This window comes from Labrus mixtus, chromosome 11 (assembly GCF_963584025.1).
Source record: "Labrus mixtus chromosome 11, fLabMix1.1, whole genome shotgun sequence".
NCBI lineage: Eukaryota > Metazoa > Chordata > Actinopteri > Labriformes > Labridae > Labrus > Labrus mixtus.
This window is the reverse complement of record NC_083622.1, coordinates 2656750-2682963: the sequence shown is the minus strand read 5'-3', so window position 1 is coordinate 2682963 and position 26214 is coordinate 2656750. Positions and strand designations below refer to the sequence as shown.

The 26214-nt window shown below is 42.3% G+C and overlaps 2 protein-coding genes across 4 annotated transcripts in view; one reads left to right on the top strand and one right to left on the bottom strand.

Annotated features, from left to right (window-relative positions):
• Positions 1-1774: 1774 nt before the first annotated feature.
• On the bottom strand, positions 1775-12681 carry preb (prolactin regulatory element binding). Of its 2 annotated transcripts, none has more exons than XM_061049571.1 (10): positions 12496-12681; positions 9211-9399; positions 8161-8341; positions 7446-7699; positions 6282-6362; positions 6064-6191; positions 5804-5977; positions 5106-5178; positions 4612-4762; positions 1775-3100 (listed from the first exon to the last, which is right to left on the bottom strand). In XM_061049571.1, the coding sequence occupies exons 2-10, from the start codon at positions 9343-9345 to the stop codon at positions 3006-3008; spliced, it is 1272 nt and encodes a 423-aa protein (XP_060905554.1). In that variant the 5' UTR covers positions 9346-9399; positions 12496-12681; the 3' UTR covers positions 1775-3005. The 2 variants fall into 2 exon arrangements, with proteins under 2 accessions (XP_060905554.1, XP_060905553.1); XM_061049570.1 differs by having other exon boundaries at positions 8152-8341; positions 12496-12680.
• A 6086-nt stretch (positions 12682-18767) lies between these two features.
• adcy3a (adenylate cyclase 3a) overlaps positions 18768-26214 on the top strand; it is a 32147-nt gene continuing 24700 nt past the window's right edge. For both annotated transcript variants that reach the window (XM_061049560.1, XM_061049558.1), the window contains exons 1-2: positions 18768-19084; positions 20480-21634. In XM_061049560.1, coding sequence (XP_060905543.1) covers positions 20960-21634 — 675 coding nt within the window. In that variant the 5' untranslated portion in view covers positions 18768-19084; positions 20480-20959. The remainder of the gene's footprint in view (positions 19085-20479; positions 21635-26214) is intronic.

Genomic DNA, 26214 nt, shown 5'->3' with positions numbered 1-26214 from the left:
CAGAGGAAAATGCTACGTTTCAAATTTGCTCTCCTTGTGAGGTCACAGTGGGATTCTGGTAAAAAAAAAAAGAAATCCCCTCCCCTGCTATCTCCACCCATGGACTTCACCCCCAACCTAGAACAAAACCTTTGTGCATTATTTTTTATTCTCTCTACAGAGGAGTAATGTCTACGGGGAAAACTCGGGGGGGGGGGGGGTCATTACATTTAAAGAGACACACACACCAAAACGGAGCGTTCTGAGAGAGCTGGTATATACAGGGTCACAAACCTCCTCTGGTGCTTGATTCATGTTATATTTTGATCAAAGCACAGCACAGATGTTTCATTTAGACCACAGGGGGACTGTTTGAAAAGGTGGAGGAGGGGGTACTATATGTGCTCTTTAAATCAAGACCACCACTGATTGGCTTTTTGTCCACTTCATCACTGTGATTAGATGGAAAATGTCTCTTTCTAAAAGAACAAATAACTTCAATTGACCTGCCGAGGGACTGCAGATGTAAACTAGGGGTGCATCCCTATTGTCTCTCCTATCCCCTTTAACTATCCACTTTACCTTAAACCCCGGGGAAAACGTCATGAGGTTAAGGAAAGATGTCAGGAGAATTCATAAAGGACTTAGGGAAAGGCGGTCGAGTTGCTCTGACAATGCCTTCCTTTGCTTTTAGAGAATTCAAACGGCTCTTATCATGGCTGCCACTTGGATGCTTCTGGGTCATGTCACTCAGTTAGGAACCTTCCTAAGAAAAAAATACATTTCGGACACACCCTTGCTCTAAGCTTTCTCTGGTACAATTCATCAAATGGCAACATTTATGTTTAATATTGTACATGGTCCCTTTACAAATAAAAGCATCGGGCCTGGTTTGCGTGACTTTTCATGATCATGTTCATGAATATTTTAATTTAAACTGTAGTCATTTATCTGTCATGACTCGATCAAGCTGTCTCATGTCCTGAAGGAGGGAAAGTGAAGGAGACAGGGTTCAGGTAGCAGGTCAAAGAACGGAAATGTCTCCGCTGATGGGAATCTGTGCGGTTCTTTCTCAGGTTCAGCTTCAATATCAGAACATCTGATACACAGAGAAGAACACAACAAGTGTGCAAACTCAACACATGAAAGATCAAATCATATGCATCAAATAAAAGAAGAAAAATCATTAGAATATCTAAACACTCTGCATTAAGGGGAATGATTCCAGGCAGGATATAAAACGATTGTTTGGCTCCCTCTAGTGGTCAGAGCTGGAGCTGTTTGAGTGAAGACCCAGGAGAGTCCACATCGATCCAGGACAGCAGGCAGGCAGGCAGGTAGGAGATAACGGACTCAGGTGAGTGACTCATTAATGAACATGCAGGTAGGAACACAACAGGTGAGCATGAGGAAGAAACCTCCAGAGAGATGATTTTAAAACATCACACAGCTGTGTTAAAAAGTGCCCTGTGATCAACTGGCGTACAGACCAGGGTATACCCCACCTCTCGCCCAATGACAGCTGGGATCACCTCCAGCCCCCCCAAGACCCCAAACGGGAAAAAGCGGTATAGATAATGGATGGATGTGTTAAAGAGTGAACTGTGTGCAAAACTCGCCCGTATTTTAATCAAAACTTACAGACATTTCCATTTTTTTATTTTTTTTGATTGGTCACTTTTTGGTCTCATCCTGTCGGGGGTTCAACAGACTCCTCATCCTGGTTCTGATTAAACCTGTTCTGACCACAGCAGGTAGGTGTGAACTGTTATCACCACAAAGAAAGCAGCGGGTGTTTTATTCCATTTTCCTCTCATATTGATATTTTATTTCTTCTTTTTTTCATTCACCATGTTAGTCACAATAAAGGGCGCCATTTTTAAAAAAGCATTCACATTTTGTACATCTGCTGTAAATCAGAGTGTTTTTAAATAAAAATGAATAAAGGTGACATGTCTTCATAAAAGAAGGGGATAAACAAACTCTCACTGCGGTAAAAAAAATTACTTTTTATCTTGAACTTTTCACAGACTTGAGACTTCTCTAATTTAAAGGCAGGGTTGGTCATTTCCTCCAGAAACACTTTTTTAAGATTTTGGTTGAAACTGTCTTTAGGTCCTGACAGACATTAATAACTCAGGTGCTCTGAAAAAAGGAACGAAGAAAATCCATCACCTGTATCAGTTGTAAGTCTGTAAAAACTTCAACCAATGTCTGCCACGAGGTACCAATCTGATGAACCAATCAGACGCCTCCCTGTCTCCCTGCTCGTTCTCTACACCTTGCGTGCTCTAGCTCACACTCAAAGCTTGAGCTAAACTCCGCTTCTGGAGCAACGGCACTCGTGCATGTAAGTGAGGGGGCGTGGCTTATGAGGGAGCACAGAGGGGAGGGGGTGCAGACGGAGCACTGAGGGAATGCTACTTTCAAAATCATGCTAGTTTTAGAAAATGACCAACCCTGCCTTTGAACAAATCTGTTTTCTTTAAATTAAACCCAATTATGCATAACTTTGTGTTAAATAGTCGCTGGACGTCATCATGAAGCTGTTTGAAATAAAACAAACTGTTCAGAGGCTGAGGGATGATTTAAGGCTCTCAATAAGAACTTTATGTCCTCTGCTGCCCTCTGGTGGATTTAACAGAAAACACATCCAGAGACTCGCAGGTATTAAAAGTATTTGTAGTATATTTTACATCTTTCCTTAAATATGTGGATAAAAAGAGCCCCTCCCTCAATTATACATTCACCGACATGAGCCCTTCAACAAGAATCCAAACACTTCTAATGATCCTCTCTTCAGCGCTGGTAGAACACCACAGTCTGTCCTCGTTTACCGGTTCCTCTGGTTTGTAGATTTTTTTAATTTTTTTTTTTTTTACTGGTTTCAGACTTCTGAGAGCAGCGACCCCCGAGTGGACGTGAGGAGGCGGGGTCTGTGCCGCGGGTAGATCCTCACACAGAGCGAGGATGCTGATGTTGTCAGGCTCCGTCACCTGTGACCCGTGACCACACACCTTCATGATTTAAATGAATCCCGGGAAGAGGTGCTGGAGGAGGAGGACGGCCGCCACCACCATGACACCACAGAAGAAGAGGACCAACCAGATGGGAAAGGATCCTGAAGGGAGAAAAAAGAGGACGATAAGACAATTTAACTGAATTTTAAATCTACTGGTTTCTCAGGAAATCAATTCTTCTTCTCTGCTCTAAAACAGTAGCTAACAGTGACCTGCTCTGTGCTGCCACCCTGGAGGTTATTATCCAGGAAGTATTGTTATAGAGCGTGAACAGACCTCTCGGGAATATGAGGGTGTGGCCAAGCTTGTTTGAGTGACAGCTCCACTTCCTCGTTTGAAGAAAACGTGTGGACTTAATGACCTGTGATGACCTTTGATGACCGGTTATCATACTTGTTGGTGCTTAGAATTTATTACACCATAAATCCTCCACCTGTTTACAACCTGTCCTAATCAGACACCTGTGTGTGTGTGTGTGTGTGTGTGTGTGTGTGTGTGTGTGTGTGTGTGTGTGTGTGTGTGTGTGTGTGTGTGTGTGTGTGTGTACAGAGGCAGCCCTTTGTCTGTTGTTGTTTGTTTTGTCTCGTTCTGTACTTTTGTTGTTTTGTATAATGTCAAATTTAAAACTAAATAAAATATTTACAAAAAAACATGTTTGTGCCAAAGTCTCATTTTAAGTTCTCTGCAGTTTCAAGTTAAACATGTGTGATTCCTGCAGGATGCAGGTGTGTCATAATGCTGTCATAGTTCATTCATTTGGGCTGATTTGTTCAAGTATGAAGTAAATTAGCTTATCTTAAAATTGTAGTCTTTTTTTATTTACTTAAAGGGGTTATATGTAACTTTCAAAAATACTGCGTTTGTAGAGATACCGCATGGCCGTTAGGCAAACTGCACCAGTAGCCTGTTGCTCGCTCTCCCTCGCGTGCTCGTCATACGTGCTCGTACGTACACAAACGAGCATCATCGGCCACCAAACACTGGATATTTACCAACATAATGTTTACAGAGGAGGTAAGTGGTCATACACATGTGAAAGTCTGTGAAGGAGTCTGTGTGTCTGTATTCAGTCTCTGCAGGCTGAGAGCAGGAGTGTGTGATGAGTTTGTTCTGTTGATCTCTGTAAGCGGAGCGGAGCGAGGAGGACGTTGAGAACGTGCATAAAATGTCACTTCCTGGAGCTTTCGCGGAAAATACGACGCAGGGAAAGATTTTATACAGGCAACACAGATAGACAGTAAACATCTCCTTTTTCACATCAGTTAACCGTTCACATATCAATGAGCGATAAAAACGATTTATACTTGTAAAAAGTTACATATAGAACCTTTAATATACAATGAAATATGAATCCAGTGTTGTATTAAAACGTCTTGTGGTCATCGTTGATTTGGTATTTGTTTGGTTTCTCTGCCATGGACTTTTTACCTGGCTGCACTGAGGGATTAATAAATGAACTTTTTTTACTGCAGCCTGGTCGTTCTGTCGTCTTTTACCGCTGACTGTAAACGTCAGCAGAGCTCGTCTAACATCTCGTTAGTTCGACTCCTTTCCCAATGATAAATGATGATATTTATATCTAAGTTTTTCTGCTGATGATGATGAAACTCACTTCTGTTGGTGACAGTGTGAACCTGACACCGGCTGTCCACCGCCACACTCAACATGGCCGCCTCGTTGTTCCCTCTGATTTGTCTGTGTTCAGGCAGGAAGGCCAGGTCGGTGACCACGATCCCATGAGACTCCTGCACATAATACAACTTCTACACACACACACACACACACACACACACACACACACACACACACACACACACACACACACACACACACACACACACACACACACACACACACACACACACACACACACACACACACACACACACACACACACACACACACACACACACACACACACACACACACACACACACACACACACACACACACACACACACACACACACACACACACACACACACACACACACACACACACACACACACACACACACACACACACACACACACACAGATCAGCATAGAGCACAGCTGATTGGTTAATCAATGTACATGTCTGTATGTACAGTGTCGTCGTGGTTACCTGCAGGGAGAAGGAGATGTAAATGGCCACGGATCCCGTCACAGTTCCCAGACCGAGGAACGTTCCTGAATCACTGAGAGGGAAAAAGATTCAGATACACGTCAGCATTTATTTATTAAACAGATGTTTCTTTAAAGTCTTTATTTGTGATTTTTCACACTTAAATATAATAGAAATCAAGTATCTCCTCTGAAAATAACTCTGTGAGTCATGACTGTCTACAATGGGTGTAACACCCGAGTCCCACTGTCTGTGATGTTTTCAGAGTTTTCAGAGTCCTATCTTCACTTTGTTTACAGCGCCCGGACGGCCGGCTGACTCCTCCCCTCACGTATAAAAGTTGTTTAATTGAGGGACTAGAGAAAAGAAGAATAACATACTGTACTCACTGCTTAACTGTGTTTCTAGATCACGCTCATTTCAGGTAAATTTACATGCAGTGTGAAGATACGAGCATAATAAAGATCGCTAGCATTAGCATGCTAACACAACAATGCAGCGCGAGTTGTTTTGGTTTCATACTGGTGCTCAAGGGCGACATCTGCTGGACCAAAAAAATCACATATAAAGCCTTTAAATGTCTGAATAAACTTCTGAAACTCAATGAGTTAACGTCATATTCAGAGAATAAATGTTGGTGTAAACTGCCTTTACGCTCCATGGCCGTCATGGAGCGCTATCCTGAACCCATCAGGTACCTGACTGCCAGACTGGAGATGACCTCGGAGCCGCATGGCGCCGTCAGCATGGGCAGGAAGCTCCGCCCGTCCCACTTAGTGATGAAGCACGGCGGAGGTTTTCTGTCCCGTTTGTGGGGGATCTGGACCGTGTAGAGCCTCAGGGCGTCTTTCTGATCCTCCACCTTCCCAAACCTTAAAAAACACATCACAGGTCTGAGTCTTATCCTTCATCCTTTCAGAGACGATGACACCGTTTGTTTGTTTGTTTGTTTGTTTACCTGCAGGCCATATACCGATACGTCTTGTCAGCTATGTGGGGCATCGTTTCAAACCACTTCAGACCCATGGCTAACTGGTTGCCACTCCACACGCTGCAGGCGAAGTCCCGGCCCACCGTCACCAGGTGCTGCATGACATCACAACATGTTCATTATTACTAATCGATCATCACATCGTTATGTAGAGTCTCATAAGAGGAGCCGGGGGGGGGGGTCACCTTGTTCCCTGGACTCATATCCAGGTCTTCGATCTCTCCTTCATGAGCCTTAAAGTCAAACTTCTTCTTCAGGGACGGAAACTGTAAAGTCAGGAACATGTGATCAATGTCATGACATTTATTATGACACAATCATAGAAATCATCAGTAAGACGTTCTGAGGTGGATTTTTGACAGAATCTATTTTGATTAAAATAAAACCAGTGGATGAATCTGTGTCGGTCAGGACTCTGTGGTCGGTGACTTCAGAGCATGATAACACTGTCACGTACACAGAGCCGATCTCTGATCATTAAGTTAGAGGCAGCACAGAACACGGGACTGTTTGGTCTCCTGATGCCTTGAACGGTTAGTTTAGTTTATTAGAATCAGGGACTGTGTACAAAATAACATCAGTCTCAGAAGAGAAGAGATGCTTCGTACCAGATTTAGCTAACTAGCTCATTTCAATCTGTTGTCCCTGGGCGGGTGATGGCAACAGGAAAATGCAGACCAACCAGTCATGCGCGCACACACACGCACACACACACACACACACACACACACCTGCACCAGGGTTGGAAATTTGCACGACAATCAATTAGGTGAATTTGTTCAACCTACCCGTCAAGTTTGGTGCAGCTAGATCAGCCTTTAAGGACATAACTGAATGGAAACTCTTACCAAACTCAAAACACTAAACTGAGTAAAATAAACATTTTTTTCTGTTTTTAAGTGAGATGAAGAGGATGTCAGCATTTTCTTTAACAGATGATTATAAAATAGTACATTATTTAAATACTGTAAGCCTTAAATTGGTATTCTATGTCATGACATTTTGCTGTCGGTTAAAATAAAGAGGCAGGTATAAAAAAAAAAAAAAAAGAGTGACAGGTAGATTTTTGAATCCACCAGTCACAGTGGCAGGAAGTGGAAAAAGTTCATTTTCAACCCTGACGTGCGCACACACACACACACACACACACACACACACACACACACACACACACACACACACACACACACTAGTAAAACATTATGTACAAGTTTCCCTGAGTTAGTTTCAGATTAGTTGGGCGATCATTCTGTTCTTTAACGGCTTTAAAAGAGAAAGCAGATTTTGTTTAAGGATACTACAATTTCAATTTACAATTTAAGTAAAAAGATCAGCAGCAGCGTGTTTACCTCCCACACTCGGATGTGTCCGTCTGTGCCTCCCGTCAGCAGCAGGCTCAGGTCAGGACTGAAGCGGACCACCTTCTGGAGCGGGTCCTGAGGGTTCAGGTCCGACTGGACTTCAGCCAGACCGGTGACGGAGATCAGGATCGTCTCATCCTTTGTGTCCGGCATGTCTCCTGACGCCGCAGCTCCATCCTGTCCTCCTTTGTCTCCTTTCCCCGTCCGTCTCCGGGCGTTTCCTTTCTGCACGCTGCTCCCCGCTACACAGAGGACACAGAGAGATTTACTGAATCAGACACACACACATCAAGAATCAGAGGATACAAATAATAACTCATGTGCATCTGAAACTGAGGGGTTTAACTCCAGCCTGTTTCATGCATGCACTCCTGAACATTTCAGGAAGTTTCCAGAGAGACTTCCCAGGTTGCTTATTTTCACATGCATCTCACAGTGGGATGCTATCACCGTTGGGTGGGATTGGGGGGGTGGGGATGGGGGTTCTTAGGAGGCAAAAGATGACGCAGAAATGTCAGATCCATTTTAAGAGTTTTTGCTTTGATATCAATGCTCCCTGTAATTGGATTTATTCAGTATGATCAAACAGCGGTAGGGAACATACTGACAGGTATTTTTATTTTCTAATGAGTCAGCCAACGATCCTTTTAGACAGACAGCAGGTTATACCAGAGAGTGCAGCGGGGAGTCTCACCGTCTTTACCCGCAGCTTTGCCGTCTTTCTTCTGCTTGAACTTCATCAGGCAGCAGGTCCCGTCCTGACCCGCGGCGATCACCCCGTCACCCAGCGCCAGGTTCATGGTGGCCCGAGTGTCCGTGTCATGAGAGTGAAGGAGGGTGGCCGAGTACGAGTGTTCGCCCACCAGCTGCAGCTCCAGGAATTGCTGAAAACACACACACACACACACACAGACACACACACCATAATCAGAGGCCCCACGATACGATATTATTGTGATTTTAAACATTTTGCAATATGCTGAGAATTGTGATACATTTATTACGATATATAAATTACATTTTTACCTGCATATTATGGTTATGAGGTTGCATGCACCTCACAATCTGAACTGTTAATATTTTAGTTTAATCGAACTTCACTGTATGGACGACTGGATAACTGTAGTAACTACTCGACTACTCAGTGTTTGTTGTCGATGTGTAATCTAAATATATCAGGTACTAATGTCCAAAGTTTATCATTTTTATCAACATCAATGTTATTATGATCCCCTTCAAGATCATTTTATCACCCAGTCTTAATTCTAAAAATGATAAAATGATTGCATTATACCCTCAACATGTTAGTTCTGTGCTTCCTCTGACAGATCAAAGCAGCAACAACATGTTGACATCATGCACAGAATCTGGAAAAACAGCAGCATGGTAAGAAAAGACAACATGCAGAAGGATATGAAAGAATCACTTGCAGCCTGACAGAAGCAGGGACATGTTGGCTGTGGCAGGTAAAGATTTAAGGCCATCTGTCACTGTAGTGACCGTACAGAAATGTGTTTCTTATAATAATAAATGTTATGTTATTAAAGGAGTATTTACTTAAAGAAGAGTCAGTATTTAGGGTTATTAATCAACAGGAAACACACCTGAATAAAGAGTGTTTTTAATATTTAAATCTATTTCTACGTCCTCTTGTGTCTTGTCTGTGTCTGTGCTTTCTTGACTTGCAGTGCACTGAGCCTTCAGGGCCACCGTACTCTTCTGATAAATGAACCGTCAGATCATCAGTTCTTACCACAGCATTCTTGATGCCGGTCTTCGAGGCCCCTCCTCCTCCTGCTGTGATCACCAGCCCTGTTCTGGGGTCCACTTTAACCGTGTACAAGGGAAAGGGGGCTCTGTACAGATCTGGCACCCTCCTCTTCCCCATCGTGTTTGTGCAGGTCACTCACTCTTCTTCATAAATCCTCTGCCTCAAACACACCTGTGTGGAAAAACAGAGTGTTATATTTTGTTATGGACACATTTCTTTCTGTACAGCCTCCCTCTTCCCACCAGGTCTGCATCCTCTACTGACTCTTTTAAGTCCCTTCTAAAGACTTATTTTTATATTTTAGGATTTGAGTCCTCTGGTCCTGAATAGACGGTTCTTTCAGATTCCAGTTATTGCTTTCACTATCTCTCCTATTTATTCTATCGTATTTTATTTTGTGTTTTTTGTATATGTTGTAATCCCCTGTAAACTGTTTCTTTGATGCACTGTGCAGCACTTTGGTCAGCTGCTGCTGTTTTTAAATGTGCTTCATAAATAAATGTGACTTGACTTCTTCTTGTATCTTTAAAGTTTTGTAGGTTTGGGTTTGTAAGGAGGCTGAAGTTGATCTCAGCTGCCATTGGGAGAGAGAGGCGGGGTACACCCTGGACTGGTCTCCAGTCAATAACAGGGCTTACACATCGAGACAAACAACCATGCACACTCCCATGGACACCTACGGGAAATGTAAGAGTCTCCAATTAACCTAACACAATGTCTTTTGGACTGTTGGAGGAAGACGAAGCACCCTGTCAGACGGGGATTAGAACGAGGATACTGGAGTAAATGTTGAAGTTAATTTGGATCTCCTCTCCAAATGCTGTACAGACTGGCATCAACTCAACTTTATTTGTCCCCGAAGGGCGAGATTGGTTTTGATCAGCATGCGAGAAGAGACAGGAAGATTTGCTCTTTGCCCCTCACAACTTCAGAAGGTCAACACTTATTTTTTATTTTTTATATTCAGGTCTAATTACAGATTTTTTCCCCTCAACTGTTTTTAGGTTCTTGTTTAAATCTCACATGTATTTTTATCCCTGCACGGGTTATGTACACTTCTTGTATAAATCTATTTTTTAAATTGCACAGTTTAGGTTTGATTCATCTAAGGCAGGGGTGGGCAACTGGCGGCCCGGGGGCCACATGCAGCCCCCATCAACCCTCAACGTGGCCCTCAGGTAAATTTTTACATATCAATTAATTGGAAAATATGACAAAATCTGCCATGAAATCATGAAAACCAGAAACATGTCCATGATAATATTTGATCACTGGTATATGTTGAGTTCAATTTGAGACATGTATTCTACAATTTGGCCCTCTGGCAGTGAGAATTAAATGAATGTGGCCCTTGCTGTGACCAAAGTTGCCCCTCTCTGATCTAGGGGTATTCTTTAAATCTTATTTTCGGGTTAATATATATGTATGGGAGGGGGGGGGCGTCGGTTTTGTGGTTTAATTTGTAACAAATGTTTCATGTCATGTACGTCTTTGTAATCTGCTACTGGATGCTTTGAATTTCCCTCAGGATCAATAAAGTATCTATCTATCTATCTATCTCTGATGTAAACCTCAGGTGAGCACACAGAGAAGCTGATTTCACCGGCGCAGTCTAGGCCTGTGAAGGCTGTTTCGTCATGAGCCGGGGATCCGGCCGAAGATTTCTGCCTTTTAATAAGGCAGTTTTTTCTTACCACTGTAACTTTTGCTGCTTTGCTAAAGTGCTCATGATGGATAGGCCGGATCTTTGTAACATAACAATGAGTAAGGTCTTTTACCTGCTTTTTGTAAAGTGTCTCGAGATAACACTTCTTATGAGTTGACGCTATACAAATAAAAATTGATTGATTGATTGACTCACTATCAATGAACTGGGGTAAAGCCATCAGACTGACTTACAATACAAATAAAAATAACTACAAACAGCCTAGGTGTAGTGAAAATTAGCAAGAATATTTATACTCTTTAGACCGTGGAACGACCTTCCTGAGGGTCTGAGAGGAGCCCAGAATATTGAGATTTTTAAACGCAGTCTTAAAACTCATTTATTCAGTCTGGCTTTTAAATAGTGTTTTATATCAATTCAAATCTTAACATTACTGTGTTGTCTTTTTATCCTACTACACTTTTAAATATTTTCCTCTTATATATTTATTTTAATATCTTGTTGCTTTTATGTGTCGTATTTTATTGTATTTTATTTTTATACATATATTTTATTTGTAATTCTTATTGGTGTGCATTAGTCTCTCAGTGATTTTATAAACTACTTTTCATCAATAACTTTTCTGCACTCTTGTTAAGCACTTTGAACTGCAATTTAATTTGTCTGAAAGGTGCTATATAAATAAAGTTTGATTGATTGGTAACAGTATTGTTTTCATTATTTACATTTATATATGTTGTACAGAGTATCATCTGTTTGCATGTCTCTGTGTGTCTGTCTCTCTGTGTGTCTGTCTCTCTGTGTGTCTGTTCCAGCTGTGTGTCTGTCTCTCTGTGTGTCTGTCTCTCTGTGTGTCTGTTTCTCTGTTCCAGCTGTGTGTCTGTTCCAGCTGTGTGTCTGTCTCTCTGTGTGTCTGTCTCTCTGTGTCTCGTCTCTCTGTTCCAGCTGTGTGTCTGTCTCTCTGTGTGTCTGTTCCAGCTGTGTGTCTGTCTCTGTGTGTGTGTCTGTCTCTCTGTTCCAGCTGTGTGTCTGTTCCAGCTGTGTGTCTGTCTCTCTGTGTGTCTGTCTCTCTGTTCCAGCTGTGTGTCTGTTCCAGCTGTGTGTCTGTTCCAGCTGTGTCTGTCTCTCTGTGTGTCTGTCTCTCTGTCTGTCTGTCTGTCTGTTCCAGCTGTGTGTCTGTCTCTCTGTCTGTCTGTCTCTCTGTGTGTCTGTCTCTCTGTGTGTCTGTTCCAGCTGTGTGTCTGTCTCTCTGTCTGTCTGTCTCTCTGTCTGTCTGTCTCTCTGTCTGTCTGTCTCTCTGTGTTTATCAGTAACTCTGTTTATATGAATGTAGCTTCAGCTAACAGGTGAGCTCATCAGATCAACACGGAGCTGTGTCCATCTGTCACAACATCAGGAGGTTAAAGACACTGTACAAAGTAAGTTCAGTCTTTTAATCAGCGGAAACTGAGAATATCTTCACTTTAATAAGTGTAGCAACAACAACAACAACAGCAACAACAACATTTATCTGTAAAAGCTGCTGTTAGCACTAACTTCCTCCCAGTTAGCATGTTAGCTCTTTCCTTTATTTTTTATATTTTTTAATTAAACTCTCCTACCTGAGCAGTAGTCCCGCTTTGTGTCCCGTTGTTATTTCATCGTGAAGCTTATTTCTGCGTGGGATGATTTCATTATGAGCTGTCAGTGGAGAAACAAACGCTTTGTGATGAAGAGAAGGAGCTAAGAGCTAGCAGCGGCTCAACACAGCTCGACAGTCGCTTCCCTAACCTACACGTCAGCAGCGTAGTCTGCGTCGGCTGCGTCATGACGTCACAAAAAGAACACCAGAGATTGTCGTTCAGTGTTTTTTTAACCTCTGGCTTAAAACTAATATTATTATATATTATATATTATATTAATATTTACAGTCTATGCTTAAAACGCTCTGAAGAATTTGTTAAATGGGAGTCACTGAAAAAAAGTTTTGCAAACACATCTACATTAGTAAATGTCTAACATTAATTCACATTAACATAATTAATCATTTATGGAAGCTTTTCATTTATTTATTTTTTTCCTTTTATTGTTTTGATTTGGTTAACTGACAACTGTTTTCTGTTTTGTGAAATCAGGTTACTTTGTTTGTTTTTTTTGCAGCTATTCTTGTTTTGATATACTGTATAAAGGAAATGTTCAAAGGGTAGGCATAATAAGCCTCAGCTTCATCCTACACCTTTTTGACCATTGTTTTTTAAATTTTTATTATTGTTCGTGTATGTTTTTTATGCTTTGTGGTCATGGACCGAAATAAATATTTACTACTACTATTTACTACTACCCCATGGACGGATTATAATGAACACAGGCACCAGACAAAACTCGCCTTAGAGCCCTACCTACAAATCAAATATTACACGCCCACTGTGTCCTCCCACAGCATACAGGGTATTTATGTGTTTAAAAACACTATAACCCTGTCTGGGTTCTTCACAGAAGAAAAAGGAAATTCTGTAACGTTAACTTTCTCTTGCTCGTTATATAGTCCTTGCACGATCTGAACAGGTAAGACAGTCAACAAAATGTGGAGCGTCCTGAGCAAACAGGAGCAGGAAGAAGAAAACTTACAATACCTGCCCCCCCCTTTCCTAAAAACACAAGATACTGTTTAACAGAATAAGATGGCTAACCTGTTGTTTTCTCTTTCTTTCAACAAAACAAAAAATAGATCAACAATATAGAAACAATCAGTTAGATTAACTCAATACATTCATCATTTCCCAGAACCTTTTCTTTATACATTCTTTTAAATTGAATGATACCTGAGCAGCATTTTAAATGATTATCGAGAGAATTCCATAATTTAACTCCATTCACTGAGATTCACATCTGTTTTAATGTAGTGCGTGCAAATGGACTTTTAAAATGAAATCTCCGTCTATGATCCTCCTCATTAGATGTAAACACTGATCTGATCTGTTTCTAGCTTTAAACATGAGTAATAATGTTTTCAAGTGAACTAGATCCTGAAATTTCAACACACATCTGATCGTATGTTCTCTAACGTTCACTTTGTTTATAAGTCTGAATGCAACCTTTAGATAAACTAACAACTAACAAGTGCTGAATCAGCATTTAGCGTCAGAGCAGCAGACTGTATCTGTACTGGAACCAGCGACCCCTCTGGTTCCCAGCCCGAGTCCCAATACAGACTGAGCTTTCTGCCACCATCACCCGGTGTTTCAGCTGTGTGACCTTGACACTGAGTTCAGGACGCCGATGGTCAGAGCAGAGGACGATGCTGATGAAGTTTCTGATCGATGTGAAACAGAGTCATAATGATCAGCTGGCCTTCAATGGAACAATCAATACAGAATGATGGTATGGGGGGGGGGTGTTAGACAGCTCCATGTCCACACATTAATGCACTGGAAGCTTCTTCTTTTCTTTTTTTTTACTCTTAAAAGTTTAAAGTGTGGAAACAGCCACAGGGAAAACGCCTCTTTGGAAACAGAGTCTGTATACACACCTGAAATTTTCTAGGAAATTTCTTGCAGGTTGACGACCCGTGCATCTTCCTGAGTTGCTTGTTCAGACATGCACCTCACAGTGGGAGACTATCTATGGCAAGAAGGGGGGGGGGGGTCTCTGGAGGCAAGATAAAAAGAACGATTCAGAGATGTCAGATGAAGCAGCAGGTTTCAGACACAATGATCAACGTGTAGTTCTTCTAGTCTTCTCTCAAAATGGGCTCAGCGTGACACAGGTATCTTTTCTTCAGACTTTTTGCTCTTTCTGTTTTTGTGATGCTGCAGCAGGGTTCACTTTTAGGCTAAATCCAGATGAGTCCTAATGTAGGCGCTGTTTCTACAATTCTACAATTCACTTAGCAGACGCTTTTATCCAAAGCGACGTACATCAGAGAGTAAGAACAACACAAGCAAGGATCTAGAAAAAAAGGGAACAATGTCAGTAAGAGCAAACGATCAGCTTTGAGTCTGATTGGACACACAGGTGCTGACAGGAAGTGACCAGAGGCAAAGCACAACATTGAGGGCAGTTCTTGAGAGCTCTAATCAGTATAGAAACCATCTTATAAGTCGTTGTTATCAAACAAAAACCATCGTCATTACCATCATCATCATCAATAATATGGAGACCATCATCATCAAGTTAGTAGGTATTCATGAAAGAACTGGGTCTTTAGCTTTTTCTTAAAGGTGCAGAGGGACTCTGCAGATCAAATGGAGTTTAATCTGTATAAGACCCCAAAGAGCAGACCAGCATCAGCAGTAAGAATGTGACGTCTTGGATATGAGAAAGAATATAAAGGTCACATACACTCTTCTCCATGTCTCAGACCTTCTAAACACATGTGGGACATTTATGATTAATATATTTATGAGCAGATGGTGGTGCAGGGTTTAACGTTGTTGCCTCACAGCCTGAAGGTTCCTGGTTCTAATCCCTTACCTTACCGTGCATGTTCTCCCTGTGGGGTCCCTGAGGGGGCTCCAGCTTCCTCCCACAGTTCAAAGACATGCTCGTTCGGTTAATTGGTTGTTTCTAGATTAACCTTAGGTGTGAATGTTTGTCTGTCTCTGAGTGTCAGCCCTCTGATTGGACCTCGCTTCTCGTCCAACGGAAGCTGAGGTTGGTTCCTGCGCCCTGAATCCTAGAACGGGATTTGGAGATAATGGATTTAGTGTGTAAGACGTCACTCTCTCCCTCCCTCTCTCTCTCCCTCTCTCTCTCTCTGAGGGGATCTGTGATTGGTGAACTGTCCTGTCTCAGCTCTGATTCTTTCAGACGTTCAGGATACAATGTTTGATATAACATGCTGAAATCAGAACTTACATCATGCTAATAACCTATTCTTCATTGAAATATTCCTGTCGAATCTAATTTCCTCTTCAATCATTTCTAAGTTTAAAAATTCATTTGGAAAAAACACATGACAGTGAACTGTTGCCAGGGACGACGGTTCAGTCCAATCACAAAGAAGAAGGATTGTCCAACATTTAAATTGTGAAATGCTGCAACGTCAAAATTACATCTTAAAATGTAGATTTTAGTAAACCACAAATGTTATATTAAGATGGACAGAGCGACAGCTGCCCGGGTGTGACACCAAGAGATTTAGAGCTCCCCCTGCTGACTGGCTGCGGTGTACGTCATAAACCCCGCCTCCTTTCTGTGAACACATGGGACACGTATTAAACTATAAAATCAAAATGCATGTCGGATTCATTTTTCTCAAACCCAGTTTCATTTTGATCGCTGTTATCAGGCTTCCAAGCTTCTTTTGAATCGATGATGTGATCCTTTTAAAATTGTTTGAAATGCCATGATTGACAGCTCTCTTGACGAATGACTGAAAGGACGAGGCTCCTGCGGCGCTGTGTGCACCGGATTAGTGGAAACTGTGCGAGAAAAATACAATAAACACCACAAAAGTTTCGCAGACTCCTGTTGCATATTTGAAATGTGTCAGCGCCCTCGTGGGCATATTCTGGCTTCATCCTGTTCAACGGAAGGAGGCTGAGCCACCCTGTCCATTTTTTTTTACACAGTCTGTGATTTGGAGCGTCAGGGCCACCGTACATGTCATTACAGTAATCATATTCACTTAAAAAAGATGAATAAATAAAGACCTGTTGAGTTCTATAACACACCTGTAAACCTGTGCAGGTTCATGTTGAAGCTGAGCGAGTCAATGAGCAAGGCAGCAAACCGTCCACTCACAGAGGAGCTGTTACAGGGGGAACTATCAGTAACCATAGCAACCAGTCTGCAGCTAGGAAGGCATCTTTGTTTACACACAGACAGAAAGTGTTATAAATGTATTAGCAACACACACACACTCTAATACACACACACACACACTCTAACACACACACACACACACACACACACACACACACACACACACATACACACACACACACACACAGGCTGAACCTCTTCCTCTCTGATCACGTCTTCTTCTTCACCTCCCGGAGGATGGAGGGCGGGGCTACGGGGTGGGGGGGAGGGGGGGGCTTCACGTCAAGACAGGAAACGGTAATACCAAAACCTTTCGATGCTAACCTTCAAATTAAAAGCATGATGGAAAATGCTTCAATATAAAATCAGATATGATTTGTATATTTTCATCAGTCTGGTGAGGTTTTAATAAAACAGTAAATTGAGTCATTTATTTGACTTGACAGATAATAACTTTTAAGCACGTTCTTTTCTCAAGTTGCATTTTGATATTTCTCTACTGAGGGATTTTATCAGAGTGTCATCTAAAGGAGTTCAGATTCCTCTTCTGGCCCTGACCTTGACTCTGGTCTTTGTCTTTCATTCGTCAGCAAAATAATAATTCAAATGTACAGGTTCATTTGGTTCATTCTCCCTCTAAACTCTATCTGTTTTCAAACATGCACTTGTGAAAAATTATGGAAAAAAATAGAACAGTCAGACACTAAGAGTTTTTATGCCTCTACACGTCATTGGACATATTCACAGGATAAACAAAAATCGTGGGAAAAGAACATACTGGAGAGCAGAAAAGGGTATGAAGCAGCTTCATCACATGCATGACTATCACACGGGTCACGCTCTGGTCATATCACCTGCTGCGTTCATACAGCTCCAGATGAATAAACGCAGACATTTCTCCAGGGGGCTGGCAGGAAAAAAATTACAGGTAAAGTCAATGTGAAAAAATTAAGCCGTTTGTGTTCACATCAAGCGGCAGCCACTGGTGTTGACTAATGTGCCAATGTGAAGTGCAAAAAAACTGCAGTTCCTCGAGTGTCCGCTTGAGGCTGCGACTCCAAAAGTCACATACAGCACATATTAAAATGTCTGTTTTGACAACAGAAATAAACATGATCACAGCTTGGTGAAAAAATTATGTGATGCATTTTTATGTGCGTGACAGATCTGACTGCAATCAGCCATGTTGTAGCGTTAAATCTTGAGGCTTAAGGCTCCGTCTCTTTGGCTGTCGTTGAGTTGACTGAATGGTTGACAGAGTCAATATTTTCCAATATGTAAACAGCCATGGTCAGACCTCCAAAACAGCTGTTGGGTTAAAACATAAACTAAAATAAAAACAACTTTACCTAAAAACAATAACTAATTAAAACTTTATCATGTGTTTTCTAAATTAACTAAAATAAAATTGAAAATATCATTACTTTCCACAGAGGCGCTGATTGTCAACAGGCAAGGCAGGCAACTGATTGGGGCCCCAGGCCAGTAGGGGGGGGGGGGCCTTGAGGGCTGACAAACTTTACACCACAGCAGTGGCTCAAAATTTGCAAGTTTTCCAATGACAGTAGGAACCTCCTGTTCCGCTGTTTTGAAAACCAAAGACCAAAGAAAGAGTAACAAACAGGAAGAGGAGTAAGCGTTGGAACACTGGTGGTGATAAACACTGGTTGGAAGCCCCCCCCCCCCCCCCCCCCCGTCTGTGACACAAACAAACTGAGTGACACTTATTCTCACAGTTTGTCTCAGACTCATCAGCTTTTATTTTGGAGGAGCTTGCTGACTGCAGGAGTTAAAACTTTCCCCCTTACTAATACGATATTGTAGGCTATAGGGTATTTAAAAAAAAAAAAACTTACAAGCTGACACTAAACACTAATAAAAACTAAACTAAAACAAACAAACCAGCATTAAATACTAATTCAAACTAAACTTAAGTCCAAAGGAAATAAAAAAAATAATGAAAAATCCCAAAACTTGACAATCACATCCTTGGTTTCCAGTTTGCTTCAAATGCACAAAATCTAATTTGTATGCATGATGAGCATCAATGAAAAGCAAAACGAACACATGCATGTTTTACTTTGAAGTCCTCCGGAAGTCCTGTTGTTTTGAACACGTGCAGCTTGACGGTGGATCTGTTCCGTTTCTTCTGCGGAAAACACCCAGAACAGGAGCTCAGAAACCGGGGAGCACAGACACCAGGAGCGAGGATTGTGTGGTCTGTGTTCCTTCTTGGCGATTAATCGATTGACTGTTTTTTTTATATTTTAAACCACGCTGATGTGTGTTTGTGTGACTGAGGACACACACACACACACAGACACACAGACACACACACACACACACACACACACACACACACACACACACACACACACACACACACTCAGCTGTGTGAGGTGAATTAGCACTCAGAGGAGACGACATCTGGCTCCAGAAGACACGGTGAGCATCAGGCTGGATCCTGTTTTCTCTGATTTGTAAACATCTGGAGGAAAAAGGAGGGGGGGGGGGCTTCAGAGGTTTTAACTGGACCTGAAGAGGAGGAGGAATAATCTGATTAAAGGTTTAGATAAACATAGAGGAGCTCAGATGCTAAAGCAGCCATTAAAGAGTGTGACAGTGATCCTCCATCACCTGACGGAGTCTGCACACCTGAGACCCTCACAGGACGTTTTGTTTAAGACACAGTGATGTTTTCAGTGTTTTTACAACCTGTGCATATGTGTGTGTGTGTGTGTGTGTGTGTGTGTGTGTGTGTGTGTGTGTGTGTGTGTGTGACTCAGAGAGCAACATGTAGCTGTGCAGGCCTGCAGCTCACAGACTGGACTCTGTGTTCAAACACCTTCATTTGACTATTTCAGGTTGATCTGTAAAATATCCTCACTTGAGCCTCTACTCCAACTTCATATTTTCATGAAATGCAAAAAAAAAACCAAAAAACAGTGTGTTTAGAAATTCAGGATGGTGGATTTCTTCCTCCTGTGTTGTCTGCAAAAAGAAAAAAGCTTTTTTTTTTACTCTTCTGTTGTTTCAGGGTCTCTGGTCACAGAGACAGATGTGTCTCAGATTCAGATACTTGTACTATAGAATCATTTAAAGTCCTAGCTGCTCCATCAAATGAAAAACTCAAGTTGTCAAAGTGTGTCTTTTTCTTTCAATACCACATCTTTTAAAGTATAATATAATATAATCAATCAAACTCAAACTTTATTTGTATAGCACTTTGTATCCCAAAGTGCTTTAACATCAACATTTAATCAAACAGCAACAACATGACTCCCTATCCCACAATCCAAACACCATGAGGTAAAAATACTAAGATACGAACAGGAACTGAGGAAACGCTGTCATTTATTCTGAATGAGGAAACACAGGAGGTTCAAAATGTAATAAAACTAGATGAAATGAGATTCAGTTAGAAGCTCTACTAAAAAGGTCGGTAGTATAATCTCTTATTTTAATCATGAATAGTATCACAAGTACAGAAGCTTTACAAAAAAAATAACTGCAGATTTTTTACTGTCAAATTTAAACCAGAATTGCTGCGTGAGAAAGATAGAAAAAAAATGTCTAAATTGCACAAATGCATTGGCAATGTTTTGGTACTGAAATGTTGCCAATGCATTTGTGCAATTTAGAAAGTGTGCAGGAGTTTGCATGCAATTGACTCAATATTGGGCGCCTAGGACTTCACCAGGATGATATTTAAATATGACCTCTGATCGCTGTGTTCTGTGGGTGTGATGTAAAGACAGATTTGTGTGTGTGTGAGTGTTTAATGTTGTCAATAAAGCTGTTATAACTCATCGTCATATTAAAAGTCTCTTCTTTGTTCAGGCCGTGTGAGGAGCTGCTGAACTGGTCTGTCATGTTTGAGGACGGAGGCGGACGCTGGAGGAGGGGAGGAGCCACATCTGCACCACCGCCGAGTAAGGAGACAGGAGGAGCCGGGTGTTTGGGTCACATGTCCGAGGGCGAGGAGGAGGAGGCGTGTCCGATCTGAGCGTGTCACACACACACACACACACACACACACACACACACACACACACACACACACAGGACTGACGATGCGAGCGGCTTTAGATGGAGCGATCAGACTCACCGAGACAGAAGAAGAAGACACGGGCACGCCGCGCTGATTCATGACGCCTCTCAGGGGGAGACTGAGAGAACCCGGCACGACACAAATGCAACACAGGTGATGCACGCCTGAGACTCCAAGACTACACACACACACACACACACACACACACACACACACACACACACACACACACACACACACACCCCCGGTTCTCAAAAGAGTCCACCATCATGCCTCGGAACCGGGCCTTCTCTGAGCCCGAGTACTCGGCGGAGTACTCTGCGGACTGCTCGGTGACGCTGCCCTCGGACCCGGGCCAGGCGGTGGGCCGGACCAATGAGGTGACGGTGCGGAGCTCGGGATGCTGCCTCTGCCTGCCCCGCTTCATGAGGCTCACCTTCGCCCCCGAGTCCCTGGAGAACCTGTACCAGACCTACTTCAGGAGGCAGAGGCACGAGACGCTGCTGGTGCTGGTGGTGTTCGCCGCCCTCTTCGACAGCTACATCATCGTCATGTGCGCCGTCATCTACACGTCCGACAAGCTGGCGTCCGTGCTGGTGGCGTCTCTGGGGCTGGCGGCGGACATCGCCCTGTACCTGCTGTGCCGCTTCGGGCTGCTGCCGGACCGCGTGACCCGGCGGGTGGTGCCCTACGCCCTGTGGGTGCTCATCGCCGCGCAGATCTTCTGCTACCTGGGCCTGAACTACGCCCGCTTCCACCAGGCGTCGGACACGGTGGGCTGGCAGGCCTTTTTCAGCTTCTCTTTCTTCCTCACGCTGCCGCTCAGGCTCACGCCCATCGTCCTCATCACCACGGTGTCCTGCGGGGTCCACACGCTGGTGCTCGGCGTCACCATCGCCCAGCAGCAGCAGGAGGACATCCAGGGGGCGGCGCTGGGACGACAGGTAAGAAAGGGACTAAAGTAATCTACATACCTGTGTGATGTGAGGTTTTAAGAAAAGTCTTGTTGTCGGCAGATGCAAAAAAAAAAAAAAACACTCTTGGTTGTTCTCAGCCAATCACAGAGCGGCCTCAGGGTTGCTAAGAGTCACATTAAGGACTACAGACTGAGCCAGGGAGTCATTTATGCATTTATATTTAAAAGACACTGCTGAAGTATCGACTCCCACTCGAGGTCTTCTAACATCCTTAATCCCGTCTCTCGTGGTCTTCATCGACTGAAGAGGTTTGCACCTTTTCTAAACGACCTCCACGATCCCCTCCGAGTTTTATTTTATTTTATTTATTTATTTATTTATTTGCACACATATAAGAATACATCAAAATAGGATTAACAAAAACATAAAAGGTGTGTCAGGAGAGGTCAAGAAGCCAACAGGCCTCACCTCTTAAGAGACCAAATAAAACAACTAAGCAAATCGAATTACACAATTTCAAAACAAAATTAAATATAAACACAAATACAGTAACCTATACACGTATTCATACACACACACTTAGACACATACATACAATAGAAAGACTGAGAATGTTAACCCTCTATCAGCTAAATGAAACAGGCATTAATCTGTTAAAAAGAGAGTGAAATGAGTGAGTTGAAAAAAAAGAAATATATTTTATATATGCAAAAGTTTGACCTCGTGGATTAAATGTGGAGACGGTTTCCTTTTAAAAATCTCTGAAGACGAAGAGCCGTTAACAACGTGTCTTTTGGAATTCCATATTTGTACCCCACGATATCTGATGGAAAAAGTTTAATGTGACTGTTCCAAAAAACACCAAGACGAGAAAAAAGTCCAGTCAGCGTCTCCTTCATGTTTCTATGACTTAATAGCAATAGACTTCTTTCCCACTGTTAGAACCATCCAGATGTTTTTCCACCAGAACACGTCTCTTAAAAAACGTTCACATACCTGAACACGAGCTGCAGTGTGTTACTCAATAAAGACAGCTTCATAACTGCATTCAAATCAGGAGTGATCTAGTTAAAAGAGTGAGTCAGCACATTATAAAGCCGACATGATTATTCCTACTCTTTTATCGCTGACACACTTCACACCTAAAACAATGCATAAGATTTTATACCCACATCTGGTTGGATGATGTGAAAAAGATTTTGAATATGGTCGTGTTCCAGCGAGAGGAAAGAGAGGAAAATAAGAGACTACAAAGATCTTCAGAGGAGAGCAAACTTTAGAGTCAGAATCAGCTTTACTGGTGAGGAATGCTTACACACACACACACACACACACACACACACGAGGAGTTTGACTTCAGTGAACTGAGCTCTCTGTGTACAAAAAGTATAACTACACAAAATAAGCAAAGACTGAAATGTACAGGACTAAATGAGACAACAGTGCAGTGGTGAGTAGTGTGAAAATGCTGAGATAAACATGATAATAGAATATGTTATTATGTAACAGATGGGGTCATTTACATGAGTTTTTACATTAAGAGTGTGCACAGATTAATACGTTTAAATATTCTTATGTGCATTCACAGAGCTCGTTTGGTTTCAGGGTTACTGTTGTTTTCACACCGACAGGTCTGACAGCGTTTAGCGTTCATTAGAGCGACAGCCTGAGGGAAGAAACCGTTCTTTTGTCGGGTTGTTTTGGCGTACATGTGATCTGTAACGCCCACCAGAGGGGAGGGGTTTGAGAAGTCTGCAGTGATGCTACCTGCCTGTTTCCTGACTCTGGGCCTGTATAAGTCCTGGATGGAGGGCAGGTCAGGTTTAGAGGGTTCATATTATGTGCTGGTTAGTTAGTTAATGTGTTTTACTGTTGTATTAAAGAGGACATATTGTCCCCCTCCTCCACCTTTTCAAACAGTCCCCCTGTGGTCTAAATGAAACATCTGTGCTGTGCTTTGGTCAAAATATAACATGAATCAAGCACCAGAGGAGGTTTGTGACCCTGTATAAACCAGCTCTCTCAGAACGCTCCGTTTTGGTGTGTGTGTCTCTTTAAATGAAATGACCCCCCCCCCCCCCCCCCCCCCCCCCCCCCGAGTTTTCCCCGTAGACATCACTCCTCTGTAGAGAGGACCTGCACTAAAGTTTTGTTCTAGGCTGGGGGTGGAGATACCAGGGAAGGGGAGGGGGATTTTCTTTTTAGCAGAATCCCACTGTGACATCACAAGGAGAGCACATTTGAAACAGAGCATTTTTCTCTGTGTTGTAAGACTTATACAGACCACAAACAAAGGACTGGATGGATTTATTTCACATGTTGTGGGTCAGTAGACTCTCAGGTTACCCAAATATATGTTCAAAAACACTGTACATGTGGATTTCATAATATGTCCCCTTTAAATTATAATATTTGAATGCAACACACAGTAACACAGTCTTTGGGTTTGAAGCCCTGTTCTCAAAAGTCCTCTAGAAAGTACATAACCCATAGCAGGGTGTTTTTTAGTGGTAGATCTTTTACCCCAGAACTACATTTCTACCCTGGTAGATTTTGTTGAAACGCACGAAGTTCTTCAAAAAGTCCACAGTTCTGGGGGATTGTTCTTTGTGGAGAGTGATGTATCAGATGTTTCTGGTTTTAAAAGTCATCTTCTTCTTTGGCAAAATCATCGATCTCTGTAGGGATCCTTCAGGGGAACAGTTTGATAGTTAGCATCAGTTTAACATGATCGGAGCGACTGAATGAAACACAACAAACAAACAAACAGTCTGAACAGTTCTGTGAGTCAGACGGGGTGACAGATGAAGGAGTCTCTCATCACAGAAGAAAAAGAACTCGAAAATAGAGTCAAATGTTTCATCGACTAGAAGCTGAGTTTATACGTTTATGTCATATTTAAAGCAACAATAAGTAGAACTTTGGTTAGGTGAGCTTTGGCGCCCACCGGAGGTCTCTGAGTGTAACTGCACTGTCTTCAAACACATGCTGCTGTTAGCCACGCCCCCTCATAGACAACGCTGTGCATTTGTTGACAAGCAGAACGTCTTTGCTGAAGACACCAAAAGTTGTTATGAGAAGACAAAGAACCGTGTTGACCGCCAATTTGCATAAATTTGACTCTAGGAGTGTCTGCAGCACGTTGTTTGCAAACTGTGAAGTACGTGTTTGTGTATTCAACTGTTAGCGGGGTGTATTTATTACAGGCTAGTTGAGATTGGTTTGTAACGTTCCTAACTTGAAGCTAACTTGAAGGTCGACAAGGAAAGGCACAACTTTCTGACGTAAGATGGATTTATTTGTTTTTATTTGTATGCCAACCTGAAACATAACTTGGGATAGAAGACTTTCTGAGAGACAACGATACAGCCCTAAATTTATACTCAAACAGTGAAGAGACAGGCTAACTAGCTGGGGGTGAACTAGTGCCTTAAAGCTGTACACACGTCTTCTCATGAGATGACTCTGGCCCACTGACAAACTGCAATTTTAAAGGTCACATATTATCTAAAATACACTTCACCATGTTTCTCTAACTCTAATACGTGTCTCTATTCTGTCTACAAATCCCAAAAATTATAAGAAAAGTCCATCCTCTCTGTCTTTTTCCTGCTCCACTTTTCAGAAAATGTGTGCTCAAACAGGCTGTTTGGAGATTTTCCCTTCATGACATCACAAAGGGCAGTAGCCCCTCCCCCAGGTGGGTGACACTCCCACAGCTAGGTGTTTGTTCTGCCCTCTGAGTCTGCCTTCTCACCGTAAACAATAGGACATGGAGCGAGAAAGCACAGAGTACACCTGAGCACCTTCCAGAGAGGGGGCGTGGTCAGACACAGCTCATTTACATATTTAAAGGTACAGACACAGAAACAGCCTGTTCTGAGCAGGGCTGAAATAGAGGGGTTTATAGACATGATCAAATACAGGATCAGAGTGGATTTAGAACAAGAAACTTCACACACATGTTTTGAGGAGCTCTGAGACTTATTTAAACTGAAGAAGAAGAGGAGAATATGTGTCCGCATGGTGGAAAAGTTCCATATTGTTGCTTTAAAGACATTTGAAAGAACAGAGAGGTGAGAAACTGCCCTCACAGTTTATGATGATATAATGATGCAGAAACGTTTACACTGTGACGAGCTGAATTAAAGGAGGCACAGAGTGATCATATATGGAGAGACTGAATTTATGAATGAATGGAGATAGACTGTGTGTGTGTGTGTGTAACACAGCCGGATACACACTGCCTCTGAGAGATATAAACACATCAGTGATCCGCACTGTTACACAGGATGAAGTTTACTACACACTGTATCTTAATTACCACCAGACATGGATTCATCCGCCGCTGTAAATAGTCCCTGATGAAGTCAGTGTTTCCTCCTGTGTGTCTGTGGAGCTGTGTGATCACACACACAGCTTTACCTTTACTTATTTGTCTTATTACAGATTTTTTCTTCACCTGGAGAGTTTCAAACTTAAATCTTAAAATGATTATTTGTTTCTTTACGTCCAGCTGTAACGATTATGATTTCACCTCAAGTCTCTGTTGATCCTGGCAACAAAAAGTTAGCATAATGCTACATTAGAAACAGCTAATGTAGCTA

Excerpts from the sequence above, each read along its gene's own strand:
- preb (XM_061049570.1), bottom strand. The coding sequence starts at position 9,345 with ATGGGGAAGAGGAGGGTGCCAGATCTGTACAGAGCCCCCTTTCCCTTG. Across the intron at positions 4,763-5,105 it reads ACATCTCCTTCTCCCTGCAG|AAGTTGTATTATGTGCAGGA; the intron begins GTAACCACGACG and ends GTGTGTGTGTAG. Across the intron at positions 3,101-4,611 it reads TCACACTGTCACCAACAGAA|GATCCTTTCCCATCTGGTTG; the intron begins GTGAGTTTCATC and ends TTCTCCCTTCAG.